This window comes from Monodelphis domestica, chromosome 1 (assembly GCF_027887165.1).
Source record: "Monodelphis domestica isolate mMonDom1 chromosome 1, mMonDom1.pri, whole genome shotgun sequence".
NCBI classification, from domain to species: domain Eukaryota; kingdom Metazoa; phylum Chordata; class Mammalia; order Didelphimorphia; family Didelphidae; genus Monodelphis; species Monodelphis domestica.
The window spans coordinates 146277399-146297343 of NC_077227.1; the positions used below are offsets into that span (position 1 = coordinate 146277399).

Here is a 19945-nt window from a genome sequence, read left to right on the forward strand (position 1 = left end):
ATCTAGTATTCTTTTATGGTGCAGCAAATCACACTCCCTGAATCAGCTTCCTCCTGTGGGTGTCTCTCTATATTCTGTCAGTGTTTGTCTTCAGCATTTCCTCTAAAGAATTGTTCATTCTATCAGATAACATATTCACTTTGGAGGGGGAACAATGAATGGATGAATGGAACTCTCTGCTATTCTTCAAAGTAATCACCTTTCATGGGTCTGAACCTGGAACTTTCACTACTAGACTAGCCCCCTGCTTTTCTGAATTATCAGTGGTCTCATGCAAAAATCCAATGAGATAACTGTCTCAGCCAAATACATTGCTCTTTCTTGGGCAATTCAAAAGAAATGCACATATCACAAAAAATAACAGCATGAAGGATCATTTTTACACATTTAAAACTTCATCATTATTGCTAATTGACTAGCATTGGGTAGAACCCCACCCTTATATGTGTTTCTCATATATGCACACACTGTGTTTTACTGTTAAAATGTAAATTCCTTAAGGGCTTCAGTCATTTCTCTTTTGACCTTGTATTCCCAGATCCTCACACAGTGTCTGACAAATAATGGGCCCTTAATTAGTGCATTTTTAAAAATTGAAAGTCATATAGATTGCCATATCCCAAGGTTAACATATTCAGGGTATAATATACCAAAACCCCCAAATCTTTTCCAAAGAAACTGCTCTCTAACCTTGTCTCCTTGAAGTATGAAATTTCACATGTAGCTCTGTTAATTTTTTTCTTAGGGAAATGTTAGCCAATGTTAGACTATGATGGAATTTTTTTTTAATTCTGAATTAGTTGCTCAATTTTTTAGTGCTCTCTCCTATCTTCATGGTATCTAAATATTACATAACATAAGCCAGCTATATATACCTTGTGAAAGGGAATTCTTTATTCCCTTTGTCTATTTTTAGTTAATCACTCAAGAACTTAAAGTACCCCTTCTTAACACTAAGTAAAAGAATTCACAAGTCACTTACTAGAAAAAGTTCATACCTCCAAAGGTCACATAAGGAAAAAATGAAGACAAATAGATTGATCTTGTTATTACCCCCTTTAAGTTATATACACATACACACATATTTCTTTAAAAATATCATACAAACAGAAGTTATATTTCTTATACCAATATGACTTTGTTCTTTTTGTATGTTAGTTTATTGGTAATTTAACTTTAAAATAAAAAGAAAGTAAAAAATACAGAAATTATGAAATAGATTTTAATAATCATTAAACTGTAGATACTTTGACCCAGTAATATGAGCACTCCCCATATGTCTCAAAGTGATTCTAATTTCAAGGGAACATAACATATTCTGTGGGTGAAAAGGGGGGAAATACTGGTTAGAGAATGGGTTAAAGTGGACAGTGATTTGAGGCAGGAAGATCCAATCAAAGAATAAGAGCTTGGACTGGGCATTGGAGGAGAGGGTCTGGTACAATATATTAGAATTATATTTGTAAAGGGAAAACAAATCACAAGGCTCTGATGCTGATTTTAAAGCAAAAGATAAATGTAATAGAATTTGGAGGTATGAATATGAACATATCATTTATAACCTTGAATGTGAATAAGCTAAATGTTCCCATTAAGTGGAAGAAAGTAGCACTATATATTAGAAAAGATAATTCAGAAATTTGCTGGAAAAAAATGAATGCATTAATACAATCATAGATCCAAATCTGGGAGGGATCTTTGTAAGTCTTCTAGTCAAATCTCATTTTATAGATTAGGAAACTGCCTAAGAAACAGGCACTAAGTGACAAAGCCAAGATTCAAGTTCAAGTCTGATAATGCCAAATTCAGGACTTAAAATTGGATATTTTTCCCACTACAGCATGTTCCCTCTCTATTAAAATATTAAGACACACACTGTTAAAGTAGAAGGCTATATTAAGATTTGTGATGCTTCAGATAAATCTAGAGGAATCTCAGGCACAATTTCATATTTCTAACTTGTAAAAATAGTTTTGAGAAACAACCAAGAGAAACATATTATGCTTTGAGGTATCAATGAAAATATAATATGTTTTCCTTATATGTGCATATAAATACATACATATATACATATATATATCCATTCTAAAGCATTACTTAAAGGAATAGCTCATTTAAAGACAAAATTACTTTTATAGTAAAAAGAATTATAAATTTTATATTCCTCTCTTAGAACTTTCTCAGTTTAACAGAAAGGCAAATAAAAAGGAAATTATCAATCCAAGTGGAATATTAGGAGGAGGACCAGATTTTCTAGATCTATGGAAATTATTAAATAGAAACATTAAGAAGCATACTTACTTTTCAGCATAATATAATATCCTTTCCAAAAATTGACCATGTGCTAGACTAGGACATAACAATCAAATAAATAAATGCAGAAAAATATAAGTATTTAATATAGTCTTACAGATCATAATGAAATAAAATAGCAATAAATAAAGGAAATATGAACAAAATTTTATACATCTAAATGTGTCAAGTATCACTGAAAAATAAATTATTCTAATGGACTCATAAGATTCTGCTACTATGTTGATAGACTAAGGAAATTGACAATAAGCAAAGACTCATATGTACTAGAATGTCAATAAAAGCATTATTAATTGTGATAACAAAATGTGAGAAACAATATATGTGGCCACTGATTGGAAGAATGGCTGAAAATTGTGGCCTATCAACAAAATAGAATATTACTGCCTGCGCCTGAAGGAAACATGAATATGAAGAATTCAGAGAAATATGGAAGGACTTATATGAAGTGATATAAAGAAAGCTGATCCAAAACCCAAAATATACAATGATTACAATTTAAATAAAGGTAGCACTGAAAGGTGACAAAACTCATTTAATCCAAAAGTCAGTGTTAGTACTGTACTGCCAAAGTTAAAAGATATGCCTCTTCTTTCTGTAAAAAAAAATCACCAATTTTCATATAATATATTTTATAGGTCAGGTAGGTGGGACAGTGAATAGAATCCTAGACTTAGAGATTGGAAAACTTATCTTTCAGAGTTCAAAACTGGCCTCAGATACTTACCTGTGACCCTGAGGAAGTCACCTTGTTGGCTTCAGTTTCCTCATCCTTAAAATTGGAGAAGAAAATGATAAACGACTCCAGTATATTTGCCGAAAAAAATCCCAAATGGGTTAAAAAAAAGTTGGATGCAAATGAAAACGACTGAACAACAACTTTGTAGAGATATTTGCATGATTGGGAAGTGATTATAATAACAAAATATACCCATTAAAAAAACCATAATGTGCAAAATGCCATATAAATATAAACTATTATTCCCTACTAGATAATGAATTCATTGCAGCCAGAGATAGTATTTTGTTTAACTTTGTATATCCCTCAGCACAATACATTGCTCAACTCAATAAATGTTTGTCAAATGAATAATTGAGGAAATTAATACATAAAACATATCATTTTGACTTGTCAGATGAAGCTACTTCATATATAGAAGAAGTAGCTCCTTGCATTAGATTAGATTAATTAGATTAAATTAGATTTCACTAGAAAGAAAGGAGGCATATCTACTCAAAGAAGAAATACAATGGAATTATTTACCCTTTTATTAAACAAGTTAGATAACCTCAGTTTTTAAGATCACCTACAATATAATATATAAAGAAAGCAATAAAAACTGTTCCTTTCCCCTTCAAATCTGCAGTGTTTTGGAACCAGGGAATTTATCAAACAAACATTGTCCATCAGGGTTTGGTAATGAGAAGAGCTGTAAAGAGTTCTACACTCCTATTTTGCTTAAACAACAATAGCTCTAAAATTCTGTATATCAGTATTTGAAAAACCAGTTATAATAGTATGTCTCGGGTGAAACATTACTCAAGGAAAACTTTTCTTTCTTAAGTATGTGTTTAACATTCCTTGCTTGACAGCTTAAATTACAGATGCTTTAAATTTATAATTAAAGCTCATATATAATTAAGTTAGACACACACAGCAAGATATCCTAGTGGCTCTGCACAAATAAATCTGATTCAACTTTATTTTTCAGTTTCTTCCACAGAGATCACATTCCACAAATCCAGACTGTATGACTCCCCATGGAACCATTCTCCACCAGACCTTGGATTTTGATGAGTTCATACCTCCAATACCTCCCCCACCCTATTACCCACCAGAGTACACCTGTACACCCATGATAGAAGCTCAAAGGTTCGTCTTTTCTTTTATATGTCTGGGATTACATGCCGTTGTTACATAGATCAGGAAGCAATAGTTGGGCTAGGTTTGTTATGAGAAGCTGAAACTGCTCTCACTTTCAGTGAACAAGCTGACTAGAGAATAACAAAGGTAAAAAGAAAAGTTTGATAAGAAACAAGAGAATCAGTTGGGAAAGAAGTGACAGTTTAGATTTAGAACACTCATTATTAGTATTGTTGCAATGCAATAAAAAAAGAATTCTGGCAAGACAGAAGCAACCCTTTTATGTCATAATTGAACATAAAACTTAAGCTTCTATTAAATTACAATCATTAATATAACACAGAGAAGTTGAATTAAAAATTTAATCAGCTGTATAATTACCTTAATTTAATAGGCAGTGTTGTGAAGTTGCTTAAATGTTGATGGGTTCTCCCAGAAAAAAAATTAAACCAAAATTCTAATGAATTGGGCTTTCATTTCATATACATGATAAGCATATAGTGAAGAAAACTTTTCTCAAGATTATTACACATTCTGTTTGCTTTGCTATATAGAGAAACTTAATTAGTTTTCTCACTAACCTTAAGGATTCTAATAAAATGTTCTTCCTCTCTTTTCAGAGGACTTCACTTAGAATTTCCTCATTCTCCATTCAGTACTTTGTATGAAGTTGCCATTAACAGTCCTGGGATGCTTTATCCCACAGAACTCCCTCCTCCATATGAAGCAGTGATTGGACAGACACCTGCAAGCCAGGTAAGAAACATTTTCAAAGATAGGCAGTTGGCATAGCCAGAATAGAACTGACCTTATAATCAGGAGAGAATGGGCCCCTAGTCTCACTTCTGACCCACTCTCTAAACATGGCTAAGTCACAAGACACTCAGAACTCAGTTTCTCTTGCCCTCATTTTCCTCAAATAAGACATGGGAATAATAAAATCTCTAGGACTTGTCACAGAGTTCTTTTGAGGACCAAATGAAATAATTTTATAGGCATGTTATAAACACTCATGGTATTTTAATGTCATTTATTATTATCATCTCATTCTGCCAATGGGTTTTAGGTAGAAACAGAAATGGAACAAATTGCTATCTTGCTATTATTCTTTTATATTCAGTCTTGTATGAAATATTTCAGAGATAGATTAAAAGAACCACTTTTTAGAGTTAAATATAAGTATTAACATAATGTATTAATTCCCTGTAGGTTCACAGAAAGCATTTTGTATGCAGCTCCATTAGCAGATGAGATTTATAATTTCTACATATTCCTATTCTCACATGTATAATCTACTCTGCCATATCTCTATATTGTGAAAAATCATTTTTGTACTATGAAGCTTGGGAATCATGCGTATTTGGCAAAATGGAGTCTATTTTTTTTAATTTGTTTTAATGTTTTTTATGGGCCACTGTTATATCTGGGTGATTTTGGATAACAGTTCATTCTATGATAATCATCTGGTTCCAATACAATTTATTACTTGAGTTGTCTCAAATATTTTGTAATATGAGAATTCTTCTTCCATTAGTCTATGAATTTTAGTAGTTTCCGGTGTGTAATTCTAGTCACTAGCTCATCTTATTAGATATTCAGTTACTTTTAATATTTTGCATACTATGGTGTCATGTTGCAAAATTTCTGCCATTTTCTTATATACTGTGTATTGCATACTAAGCCTGTTCTTTAAGGATACCCTTTCTCCAATTGCTGGTGGCAATGGCCTGGTCCTGGATTAGTATCATGAGCTTCTCTGTTTCCACAAAAAATTCACAATCATTTGATTTGTCTGTTTTATTTATTGTTGGGTGAGTTTCTGTGAATATTGCCCATGGAGGGCCTTTTGATTTCCTTCTCGGATTTGAGACATTTCCTAATTACACTGATACATTCTGGGATATGTATCTATTATCAGTATTGACTATTGCTTGGTGGAGTGATATGTGCTTGTCCCAGAAGTATTTCGGTAGCTCTTACACGTTTTTATTATATACTTTAAGAATGTTTGTCAGTCTTCTTCCTCCTTTTTGGTAAGGAAGTATGAATTTTTTTCTATAGTTTCCATAGGTTGATGAGCCCTGTGTTTCATGAATACAATTTTTGTTAGGAGACTTTCCATGTTTGTTAGTGTTCAGTTTATGGTTTCAAAAATTTGATGAGACTGGTATGGTGTAGGTATTGATTTCTTCTATTCATATGTATTTATTTATGAACAGTAAATAGATTTGGAAGATTTTACTGGGCAAAAGATGTCATAATCTCTTTTGTCTTGAATTCTTTCTCATTTTCATGGGGTTACTTCTCATCCTTTTCTCTTGTTTAAAAAAAGGACATTTAAGTTTGATATTTCTAATAGCAAAATGTTCAAATGCCTAGGGAGTTGCTAAAGTATTGGCGTAAAGTAATGGTGTAACTTCATAAAAAGTGAACCAACTCTTTCTAGGAGAGTTCAACATAAGACCATTTAAAGTTAATAAAAAGATAAAACCTAGCCTTATTTCTCTAAATGCTTCAGGAGCTTCCCAGTGTGGCCCTACTTTGATTAGGACTTTCAGCTTCCTTCTCACATTCCTCCTTCCTCTTTCCCCACCCCATTCTTCATAGCCCACTAGAGAAATAAGGGTTAGAATTAGGATTTTATGACCTCCCCAATTCCTATGTGTATTCTAAATTACACAACCCCCAAATAGGTACCTATACTATAGGCATAACTATGGATCATAGCAAGCATATTCTTAGCAGGAATAATAGTATAAGAGTGCAGAGTCAAGGATGTGCAGGGCATGTTGGAAGGAGAGTAGGTAGACCAATCCAATCATAGGATTTGTGCAGGGAAGCATTAAGGACAAGAGATTGGAAAGTCTAGGACCAGATTGTGTAGATGCTTAATTATTTACCTACGTAGTTTGAGCTAAATATAGTTACTGTGTGATGAAAGAAGAGTGAATAATTATATGTTATCTGAGAATTTCTGAAAACCACAGAAAGATTAAAATTATAATGCCCTGGAAAGAAAGATGGTAGATGTTTCACTGGCAAGGAGAATACCTTTGTCAATGGCACTTGGAATTGGTGGTTATTGATGCAATACCTAGAGGAAAGAGGTTCAAAACATAAGATTTGTACATTTCTGAATTCAAAGAAGAAAACTGAACCCAGCATTAAGATATGATATAAAATATAAAAAAATAGTATTCGTGCATTTGGAATACTTGTTTAATTAATGGAATTAGTTTTACATTATGTTTTTAAAATGTTATTCTACAATTATTGTATTTCATCATTTTTACTAGTTGTTCCAAAGAACAAATTCTATTCTTAAACACACAGAGCATATCACTTGATTTGTCCTGCCATTCTCAAGGTAGTTTCTGTTAGGCAGATGAATCACACATCTTAATTTTCACTATCTTTTCCAAATCCCTTTTCAATTTAACACTGTGACATTCTTTACTCAAGGCTTGAAATCTTCTGAATGTGCTTGTCAGGAGACACAAACATGGGTAAAGATAAGTTACTTCTATTTTTGCCTCACTGTGTGGACAATAAAAATAACTAGGCATTCTTTACTTTTAATTTCCCTACCCATAAAAGAAACAAAAAAAAGAGAGAGAGAAAACTATTTGTATGAAAGAAATTGTTTTTGATAAAGTAAAAAGAATTGAAGTGTTTGTATCATCTTGTTTCTAAGCTATTAATTATGGAAATTTCTCTGCATTTGTTTTAAAGCTGTGCCAGGAACACCAAAGTGCTTTGCTATTTCTATATCTGTTATCTGTTTAATTTTCCCTTATGTGCCAAATAATTTGAATCATTGTTACATATGAAAAAAATAATTCCAAATAATGTAAAGAATTGTATTTCATGAAATGATCTTACTGTGGTCATTACCTGTCATAAATATGCAAGGGCTGATCTACCTGGATGATAACTTAATCCCACTGGCCTGATGTCAAGTGATTCTGCTCATCTATATGGTTGTGTGTGACCAAAACCGAGTTCATGCTGCTCCATGTGCTTATTCCTCATGTCCTTCAAACATCAATAACATATTTACCAAATGGAAGAAGGCTTTCTTCCCTTAGAATAAGCCCTCACTACAAACCTTGTGGTTTACTATACCCAAATAAATAGAAATACCTCATCATACCACCTAGAAGCAATCAGTTCTTTGGAGTCTTCCTTACTGATAAATCACACCACAAAATCCACATCAAAATCCTATTTAACTAATTGCCCAGGACCATAGCTTTTGAGTTGGAAAGGGTCAGTAATGGTTTCCTATTCCAACCTTTCCGTTTTATTGATGGAGAAACTAATGTCCAGAGAAATTTACCCAAAGTCATACAGATATTTAGTGGCAAAGCCAGGATGCAGACATAGTTTTCTTTCTCCAAATTCAGAACTCTTTCCACTATACTGTATTGACTTCTAGATACTCACTTTCTTGTGGTTCCAAAATAAGAAACTCCACCCAAAAGGGGTCTACTTTCATGACTAAGAAACGTGGAACACTTACCTGTAGTGTCCCCATACAAAAGATCCCCACCTCTTCTTGAGGGAACTTAAAGGATATAGTTCTCAAGACCTAGAGGACTCCCTAACCACCCTTCTTTATTGTATTGTTTCAGCTCCTGGTTCCTATTTTGATCAAAGGTAATAAAAGCCTTCCTCCCATTTTTCAGGCCTTGCCTCAGCTAACTAGTCAGGAAAGTCTTTTACCACAAGTCTAGGACTACCTGACTATACCTTATAGCACTGATGGCAAACATGTTAGAGTCGGAGTGCCCAAATTGTAACCCTCATGCTGCATGTGAGCATCCCCCTTACTCCAGAGAGGGGAGAAAGGAAGCACTCCCATTGGGCTGCTGGGCAGAGAGATGTGTGATGTGAGAAATGTCCTCAGGTGCCAGATGCCTCAGGTGGAAAAGAAGGAAGTAGCTCATTCTGGCATGACCCAGCACATGTACCATAGGTTTGTCATCACTGCCCTATGGCATCCTCACTGAATATAACACTCCATCACTAAGATGCACATTAGATCTCTATAACAAACTGACAAAAAATCCCTAATCCTCTCTTCACTTCAGTTATTGTCCCCTTAATCTCCAAATAATTTCAGATGTGTTGAGATACCCTATTGGTTCAACCTCAACACTTCAAAGAGGACTATTCAGGAGTTAAGATGTTCCCTCACAAGACCACTGTAACAATAATTTCTTGCAATCTGGATTAGAATCACTTTGGAAGCCTTAATACATCATTTTAATACATCTAATACATCATAAAAGCCTTCACAAAATCACTAACAAAAAGTCTTAATGTTATTGGACACCTCCTGTGTCCCATGGAATTAGCAGTATAGGAAGCTTTTAATGTGTTCTGAACCTCAAGGCCATTAAAATTGTATTCTGGTCAACAAGCAATAGTTAGTTCCTTTAATGAAAGCATCACCATTATATTAACAATAGTAGACAATGAAACAGGAGTCTTTATTCTCCAATTCAGCAAGCAACTATTTAAAAATTAAATTATAATGTTTTAAATTAACATTCTATTTTTCCCTCATCTCCCCCACCCACTAGAAAACAAACACAGAACTTTTGTGATAAGAAATATTTTTAAGCCATTCAGCTGAATTCCAAAATTAATAATCCTCAAATAATAGTTAGCATATTACTTTAAGCTACTGGAAACTGGATAGAAATCTTCTTACTTTGATAGCAACTAAAAATCTTCCTTGATCATCTTTGTGACACTTTTAAAAATAAATAATCACTAATTCCCCTATTCCTTGGAGGTAGTCTACTCACATCTCTGCCTGAGGTTCAGATCAAGTACCATCTCCTCCTTGAATCCTCCCTTAATTCCTCAAGATGAAAATGTTTTCACATGCCAGAGAACTTTGTCTTGATATCTCCTTTGCATTTCTCATACTCTACTTTTTACTGTATTTATCTATCAACATATCTTATCTCTTTTGGCCAATTATATAGTCTTGAAAGGCAGAGACAATATCAATTTTCCATCTTTGTATCCCCAACACTATCATATTGCCTAATAGAGAAGATATAATAAATATTTATTGAATAGTATTAAATATCTAAAGGAAGTACATCTTTAACCACCATGAATTCTTTTTTGCATTATTTCAACTACTGGTTCCTATTTGTAATATCCTGTAATCCCATAATCCAAAGATTGGATTATAAGGGAAGATTTTTTTCACTCCTTCCTATCTCCCTTGACTTGCCTTCAGACACCAATTCATAGCTTTTCACTAAGACTCAGAAGCAGCCACCTTCTCCCTGAGACCTTAGGGACCTCTCCCTCATAATCTTCCAAAAAAGACCTCTCCTTCTAGCAACATTTCAAGTTCTCTGACAAGCCTTATACAAATTACTGAAGAGATTAGCCACAAAAGGAGAAATGTTACTCATTCTGTTCTTTCTTGTGCCCACATGGTGCAACATATAGAGTGCTGGATCTAGATTCAAGAGCTGGCTATCAATTCCTACCTTGGACACTTGCTAACCATGTGATGATGGATGGATAAGTCCCTTTACTTCTTTGAATATCAGGCAACTCTCCTATAGGTACCTACCAAGTTATGGACAGGTGAACTAGGAAGTTCCCATATCAACAACAACACAGATCCGGAATGTATTGATGAAAATTTATTTTGGTTTCAATTTCTTCCCTTCCTCCCCCTCCCCAAATCCTAAATTTATGTATTACTCATTTGGGGACAGAGTAACCATAGTTACAGCTCTTGCAGCAAGTACATGTACTCTCCTTGCTTGAAAGCTACATTCTATGAACAAAACATCATGACTTAGCTATAATCTCCTACTAGGAGTCTGAAGATTTATACTGTCATTCTCACACCTGCTACTCATTTCTCATCCTTGCCCCAACCATTTAATAGTCTAGCTACATAATCACCACTTAACATTATAAGAGACAATTTTGCATCTTTGGATAAACTCTAATAATAGGATTATAAGATCAGAGATCCAGAACGAGAAGGGGCTTAAGTGACCATCCAGTACAGCCTCTTTTAGTTTAGAGACAAGGAAACTAAGAGTCAGGAACTTTAAGTGATTTTTCATGTATTGTACAAGTAGAAAGCATTAAAAAATGGTATTTGAACCCCATACTAGTTGTTCAGTCATTTTTCAGTCATGTCCAAATCTTCATTACCCCATTTGGGTTTGGGGGTTTTTTTGGTAAAGATACTGGAGTGTTTTTTTCTTTCTCCAATTCATTTTACATATGAGAAACTGCAGTAAACAGGGTTAATTAACTTGCCAGGGTAACACAGGTAATAAGTGTCTTGGGCGAGATTTGAGGATGAGCCTTCCTCTTTCCAAGCCCAATACTCTATCCACTATGCCACCTAGCTCCCCTCCCACCCCCATACTAATAGCAGTATTTATAGGTTAGTATGTGTGTGTTTGTATTTATATTATGCACGTAATATATATATGTATATATATATATGTATAAGTGCATCATGTTAATGAAGTATATTTTTCAGAGAACTTCCACAATCTTAATTCACTAGTTTCTTACACAACCTTCAAATAAGGCAGTTGTAGAAAGTCCTAAAATGCATTACCTCTGGCAATAAATAGCTTCTCTAATCTCTTTTCCTATAGTAGTGCGATTCAGACTGGGACCTAAACAACATCATGCTTCCCTGATTGGTTCACAAAAATAAATGGAAAGCCAACTCTTGCTGAAGCTGAAGGTTGTTACATGAGTGGAAATGCCTTCTCAAGCTTCTTAAGAAAGAGAAATAACTGTTGATGGTAATAAATCTTTAGAAAAACTGGTAAATGACTAGAGGTTTTCTTATGGCATTATTGTCTCTGTCTTACTGATGTCATTGTCTTTATATCATGACCCATTTCCCACAATGAGATGACCCATAATCCAGAGTAGCAACCAATAGTAACATAGTGGTGTCCACTTGATTTACTTGACTGAAAACGGTTTTCCTCCTAATTTAAGAGATGATTTAGTTTACCTCAGCAATTTTAAAATTCACATTTTTATTTAAATATAAAATTGGGGGGTTTCATTTGGCTAAAATCATGATAAGATTCATGCTGCACAGAGATAGTAAGGATTAACATTATGGTGCTCAAAAAGAATTGTGATTTCTCCAAGAAAGTTATTATAAATACAAAATATGAAATCTTTGTCTTTTCAGTCATATTCCCAATGGAGAGGACATGTTATGGGAAGCGTAGGTATCATTTAGTAGTACTTGGGCACTGGGGAGAATTTGGTTCATCAATATTTTGTCCTATTATAGCTGCATAAGTTGAATTTTCTAAAGAATAGAGTACTCTAGGGGCATATTGCTTTTTTCTGAGCACTTTTTGAAATCATCTATGAAAAGATTAGAAATTCTGTAATTTGGCTTTGTTGAAATAACATTTCTTTTATGAGTTTTGCATCCTTTTGAACATTGAAAAACTTTAAATTCAAGGAGTTATAAGTGCAAATATTATGGCATAGCCATTGCTTTTCTATAGTCTGTTTATTTTCCCCTTTCCTTGAAAAGAGACCATTTGAACAAATTATGCAAACCTGCTGAGAGCTTCCCAATGACTTGGCTGTGCTCTTTGCTAGGTCTTTTTGCCTTTTGGTCCTAATGGTTTAGTGACCACTTTTCAATGCCATAGACATTGCTGAGGGTATGAAAGTCAATGAAATCCATTACCCTCTACAAAAAGAAAAAAAGTCCACACCAGCTGCACTCTTCCCCAGGGGGTAGATCAAGAGTTCTGACCTGACTAAACATTAAAGATTTGTTCCCATTTAAAGCAAGAGTCCTTTCCCCCTAGACAAGCAGAAGGTTAATTGATTCCACTTGCTAGTATAAACTGCACATAAATTACATATCGGCAGTCATTTTTACAAAGAGAGGAAGACAGACTGACAGAAGGGAGAAATAGAAGCTGTACAGAAGCTAGAGAGAGATGCAAAAAGTGACTGCTTCTTCTAGCTAGTCTTAAAATATAAAAAAATAGTAGTTGTTTTTTTAATCCTACTTTTAAGAATTAGTTATTTTAGAATTAATTATATTCATTTAAATTAATAATATTTCATTTGCTATATAATATCATCTATCACTGATTTTATAATTTATATTTATTACAAATCATATACATTTAAATACAATTCTTTTCACAATCACTTTTGCTATATCAATGCTACATGTTCCTGTAGTTTTAGATAGAATTCTTAAGTAGCAAGTCAATAACTTTCTTCTGTGTCAAACTCATTGATAATTTACACTGGAATTATAGGCTAATTTTGTGTGTAAATATAATGAAAGCATCCTGAATTTTTCTTCTTTATTTCTGCAGAAATTGCACTTGTAGAGTTCAGCTTTTGTTTTCAGTATTCTTCAAGTCACCTTTTTAAAAACCAATACTCTTCAGCAGATAGAGTCAATACAAATGGCTTATATTACATTACAACCATTATGCACAGAGAAGAGTTACTGGGTAGGAAGAGCAGAGGTCAATACTATCTTATTGTTGTTGACTTGAGCATGATTTGACCATGATCCAAGACCTTGAAACAAAGAGATCCTCCTGAAAGATGCAGGAACAACCAGGAGGTTGTTTTCTCATTGTCACAAAACATGTATTAAGTTCTCATCAGTGGAGGCCATTTTCAGGTACTCATCTAAATTCCAGGAATAAAGCCATTTAATGTTTTTTCCAACTAAATTATAATTATACATTTATTTTAAGTGAATTTAATCTTCAACTGGAGTTGGAAAATGGAATAATTACCAGTTTGTACTTGTTAAGAATGTCTAAAGTTGAACCATGCTAATTTTTAGTACAAATTTCCTGAAGTTGCCAAGAATCTAAAGACTTTCTCCACAGACCCAAACACTAGTTTTGTATAAACTTAGAAATATGGAATACTTTCTATGGTTTCTTGTTGTTTTATTAGCAAGTTTCCATCATCCCTTGAGTAGGAGAAAGCAAGTTTACATGGCAATTTATTTTGTCATTATTGCTATGGCTGACAAAAGTAGCATATCTATGAATAAAATTCCTTCCATTTAATAGCACAAGAGCATGCCATATTTGTTATTTATGTGACATCTACATTAGAATGTTTATGCTACTATCTTTCCTACTGCCTGTAGTTCTGTATATAAGGCTTGGTTTTAATTTTTTTTTTCAATTTAACTTTGTGATGAACAAATTTATTCTTCATTTTTTTTCATTAGGTATGTACTTTAATCTAAAATCCTTTATGGCACAATAGAAAGGACACTGAACTAAAAACCATGAGAGCCAGGTCCTAATTCCATCTATGCCACCAACCAGATGTATAATATTTGGCAGATCACATGACTTCTCTGAAACTCAGTTTTATCAACTGAAAAAGAAAGGGATGTTTGTTTGTTTTTTATCCCTTCCACTTCTAACATTCTATAAGAAGCTCTTTTCCTAATGAGTTTAGTGTAGAAATGTCACTCAGTTTGTGGATGGTCAGATTTAAAATAAGCCCTTGACAGCTACTGCTTGCACAGATGTGATTGATGCTCATTTCTAGTATCTGCCACTTATTTATTGTAACCAACTTGAATTAAGCAATATGTGGCTGTAGAAGAGCCAAAGTGATGCCTGATTTTTAAGTGATGTCCATATAATCTACTCTCAACCTTTATTTAGTATTTATTTGTGTACTTTTGCTTTATTTATAGTCATTTATTAATAGAAAGTTGAGTTTTTCAGACAGTAGATTTGAAAGTGGCTGTCAAAAACTCATAATGTTGATGGGAATGTATAGGGTGGTAGGGAAGGGAAGAGAAGAACATCATGAAAAAGACCGAGTCTTTTGTGGTGATTTTTTTTCTTTTAATTCAAGGAAGCAATTCTTTACAGATCTGTGTACCTTTAGGTTTTATTTTTATTTGATCCAGATTACATGTAAGTATAATTTTTAATATTCCTTTTCTGTCATTTTGCAACCTATATTTTCTTTCTCCCTCCCATCCTCCCTCTCTAAGAAGGCAAGTTATATTATATAGTTGGTACATATTTCACCATATAATACATATTTTCATGTTCTTCATGTTGTGGAACAAGGTTATTATTGCTTACATGAGAAAAGTTCATGGGGGAAAAAGTGAAGAATGGTATTTTCAATATGTATTCAGACTTCATCTGTTCCTTCTATGTAGGTGAATATAATATTTCATCATGATTACCTCATAGTTGTCCTGGATCCTTGCCTTATTGATAATAGTTAAGTTATTCACATTTGATCATCATGCATTATTGTTGTTACTACTGTGTATAATGTTCTTCTGGTTCTATTTGCTTCACTTTGCATCACTTCATATAAGTCTTGTCAGGGTTTGGGTTTTTTTTTTGCGATCATCTTGTTTGTCATTTCTCACCATTAGGTGTTTATGAATATAGATTCAAATCTTCATAAGTAAATATCAAAAATATTACTAACTGGCATTTACCAAATTCCCTCCGCTGTAGATTGACATCAAATATTTGTTATTTACTTCATACTCCAGCATGAAATCACATTCACACAATTCCCAAGAAGAGAATTAGAGAGCAAACAAAAAAATATAATAACAGACTATGGCAATTTGACAAGTCTAGACTTGACTAGAGTAAGAGTTTGCTTGATTGATTATTGCTCTCTAGAATAACTATTTTCTACTCATTATTTTACTTTGTTTTAACAGAATTTATTAAGTCTCTTCTATGTACTAGGTACTGTGTTAAGCTTGGGGCTAAAGTGAGATAATCTATGTGAAGTGCTTTACAAACCTTAAAATGCTATATAATGTTAGCCAGTGTTATTGTCATTTCTCCTGATGGCTGAGCCCAGGAAAAGAATTAGAGATATGTTTGCAAATTAGGAAGTTCAAGAGATTCTTGAGCTGAATGTGGTCACTCATTTGTCCCCAAAGATAAACCAGCTAGAATCGCTTCCTAATAGAATATGAAGTTATTGAGGATAGAAATTTTTTTTCTTGTCTGTCTTTGTATCTATACCATATAGCAGATATTTAATAACTGCTAATTAAATTAGTTAAATAGTAACTTTATAGAATTCTTAAAGCCACCTTATAGATAGTATTTCACATCTTCTTACAAAGTACACTGTAGTCATTTTATGCTTACAGTGTTTCAAAGTCTTAGTTTAAAGTTAAAGTGTAGAAATAAAAATAACCTACTTGATTAAAGCAGCAAGGGACATATAGATAGACAGAAATCTAATTACCTGAGTTGAAATCTAACTACGACATTTGGGCTCAGATCGCCTCTCCCAATTTCCCCCAGCAACTCATTATTTATAGCTGAATTCCCTAAGCAATTTTAAAATCACTTAGGATTTCAAAAATAGGTTTTTTGTTACTGAAGGTTACCTGAATATAAAATAACAATACATTTGGGTCTACTTTAAAATAGATTTTGTTCCTATACACTTATTGTATGTTTGTTCATATTCTAGTACATATTCTAAGATGCTGCTATGCAAATATATATATATGGATCTTCCTAGAAGCAAATATAACCACGAAGAATTCTGGATATGTGTATATGTATTCTTAAGAGAAATCTGTAACTTTCTTTAAACAATTATACATATACATGTATATATATATATATATGCTGTTTATGTATATATGTGTGTGTATAAAAAGGAAGAAGAAAAAGAAAGAATCCTCCATGCAAAAATTGGGAATCACTGCCTTTATTTTCCCATAGAAGCAGTGTGGTTTAATAGAGTTGGCCTTGGAGTCAGCAAGATTCAAGTCTTCAGTTATATACTGACTGTGTGACCATAGAAATGCCATTTTATCTCAAAGTGACCCAGGCAATTCGTAAAGCTATCGATTACAAAATAAGTGTCAGTTTACATTAGTGAAAGAAGGGTCCTTTATCAGAGGTTCTGTATACCAGCCAAGTTACCAAACTAGTTTTTAGAAGTGGAAATATTTCCCTTCGAAAAAAGATAATGTAAAATTAGGAATAAGTGCTATGAGAATATTAAAAACTGGGGAAAAGAAGCCAATGAATCATTCCCCTTTACCCCAGAGGTTGCTCATTCTTTAACTCTTTGAGGAGAAGAATTAGGTGGAGTAGAGGATGTAGAACAAAGAAAGGATGCGGGGAATTAATACAAGGCCTTTCATAAAAGGGCATCTGTCTGGTGTTATAAGAATCATCATTATTATCCAATGATTGTTGTATTTTCTCTATATGGTTATAATTTCCTAAAGAATCAGGAATCATGCAGAGTTATCTTATAAGTATAATGGTGACCCTTCTCTCTGTTGATTTCAACATCCTAGTATATCAGGAAAGTCAGGAATGATCTTGGACTAAGGTATCTTCACACTCCTAAATTCCCCCAGAGTGAAAAACAAACAAACATACATATGTCAATATCAGAAATTGAATGAGAGCTTTCAAGTGACCCGCTATCCCTGGATGGCAATATGCCATTTAGATAATTTGTTTTAGTTCTGATTATTAATAAATTTGAGTCTCATCGAAGTCAAACACATGCCACTTTTGTTTTCTTGCTGTAGGTTACCAGCCTAGACCAGCAAGTAATGGAATCAAGCTTGGGGGATCAAAATACAACTGCTGGTTTAAGCACGCAAGGTAAGCTTATAGATCTCCTTATTGAAGCAATCATAGTTTATAGAGTTTTCAGAAGAAAAGTATTTTATTCTCCCACTTTTTCTTCACTTTATGGAGACTGAATTAGCAACTATTCCTTCATAAATGTTGCTTTCATGCTTGACTCCTCCTTACTTTTGCCCAGAATTGGTAAGAGAAAAATTAAACAATTGGTATATCTAGAAACATCCCTTTAGGATATCTGATATAATAAATGCTCTTCTGCTTCTGTCCTTTTGTATGTAGTACATGAAATGTGGCCTTCTAGTTTAGTTCCTGGTTCCAAAAAAGAACCTATATCCAACCTCACCCTGTGATAGGACTTGAGGATCCTGGCTCTTTCTTTGCATTTAGCACCATAGTGATCCTTATGGTGAAGTCTTCATCATTGAGAGAGTCAAAGGAATATCGGTGACAGAGTTACAAAAGTGGACAAAGCATATTTGATGCTTCTCATTCAATGCATCAGCCAACAAACATGTATAAGGCACTAATTATGTGGCATCTACTGCACTAGGCACTGAGGATAAAAATGCAAAAGTAAAAATCCCTTTAGAAACAAACATTTTATAAAAATGTTTTCAAAAATTGGAAAATATTTAAAATATTATGAGTATTCACAATTTTGTGCTTCCCAAAATGCTTATTGATTTGAAATTACACATGCAGATTGGCAAATGGATTTAGCTTATATTTTGCTAATGGAAAAGGAACTGCTGAATTGAATTAAAACAGGTCTCTTGAGCCAAGTCACAATCAGTAAACAGATTATATAATAAAGGATGATATAGTTCCCTATAATTCCACTTCTCAAAGGAACTAAATTATTAGCTATGTGCTCATCCTAAAAATATATCATCACAAAGACATACTAGAGGTTTGAATAATTCAGTTTTCAAAAAACGTTTTTGTGGTTTGGGTATTTGGAGGTTTTCTATTAACATAATACATAACTATAATTCCTAAAAATATATGTTTTCCCCAAACAATAGCCAGAGAAATAATTTTAGTAACACCAAAATGAAACTGAAACTATCTTTACATGTATTTTTTTGTAATGAGAAATTTACCGAACTCAGTTCTTCATTTCCCATGAAGTACTTTTACTTGAGAAAGTAGAGGAGGGGTTTCCTTTTCTCAGGTGATTATTAAAAGTACCTCTTAGATGGAATACTTTTGACCTTCTTTTTCAAATTACCTTTCAAGATGGTATGGCTTATATTCTTTTCTGAGACAATATGATAAATCTGTTTTTCTTATGTGTGAAATCCTGCATGATGTCAATATTTTGTTGTGCTTATTACTATTATCCCTTACCCTCAAGAAATGGGAAGCCTGAAAAACAAAAATGAAAAAGAACAAATAAATTTCCCTTTTTTGCAACCTTCAAATGGCAATGTCTATAGTTAAAAAAGAAAACTATATAGTTTCAGAAAGAGAAGAATGCTTTCAAGGGTTCTCATTGATTCAATTTCATCCATTTATACATTCAGGAAGTAGTTTTATCTGTTAATATAATTATGTTATGTGCTAGCTAGCATGTGGGAATACAGAGTTCAATATGATATATTCCTTGCTCACTCTTAGAAGAAACAAAATACAAAATAAGTACAACCAAGGAAGAATGGGATCACAAGAAAAGTATGAAGAAATTTCAGATGAAAGAGAAATCTTTGCTTGATAACCTTGTCAGGACTGGTAATGTTACACCCATGCTTACTTTGGAACAATTTTACTGTTTAATTACTTTGTGGTCTTGGACAAGTCACTCTTCCTGTCTGAGGACCAGTTTTTTTCATTGGTAAAATGGTCAGATTGGATTATATGACTTTTATTGTCCCTCTCATCTCAAAACTGTGATCATTTATAATTTATTTGATGGGCATAAGATTATACATACACATGTATGTAAACATATATATATATATATATAAACAAAACAAATGACAAATAATTGTGTATTGAGAGCCTCCTTTGTGCCAAGCCTTATGCCAAGTACTGGAGTTACAAAGACCAAAACAAGGAAATAATTCCTTCTCCAAAAGCTGTGACCTTCTATTGG

At 33.3% G+C, this 19945-nt stretch overlaps 1 protein-coding gene across 3 annotated transcripts in view; it reads left to right on the forward strand.

The window, feature by feature from the left end:
* Positions 1 to 19945, forward strand: part of ENTREP2 (endosomal transmembrane epsin interactor 2) — a 616510-nt gene that overhangs the window by 572099 nt on the left and 24466 nt on the right. For all 3 annotated transcript variants that reach the window (XM_007479489.3, XM_007479487.3, XM_007479488.3), the window contains exons 6-8: positions 4026 to 4186; positions 4798 to 4933; positions 17790 to 17865. In XM_007479489.3, the coding sequence (XP_007479551.1) occupies positions 4026 to 4186; positions 4798 to 4933; positions 17790 to 17865 (373 nt within the window). The remainder of the gene's footprint in view (positions 1 to 4025; positions 4187 to 4797; positions 4934 to 17789; positions 17866 to 19945) is intronic.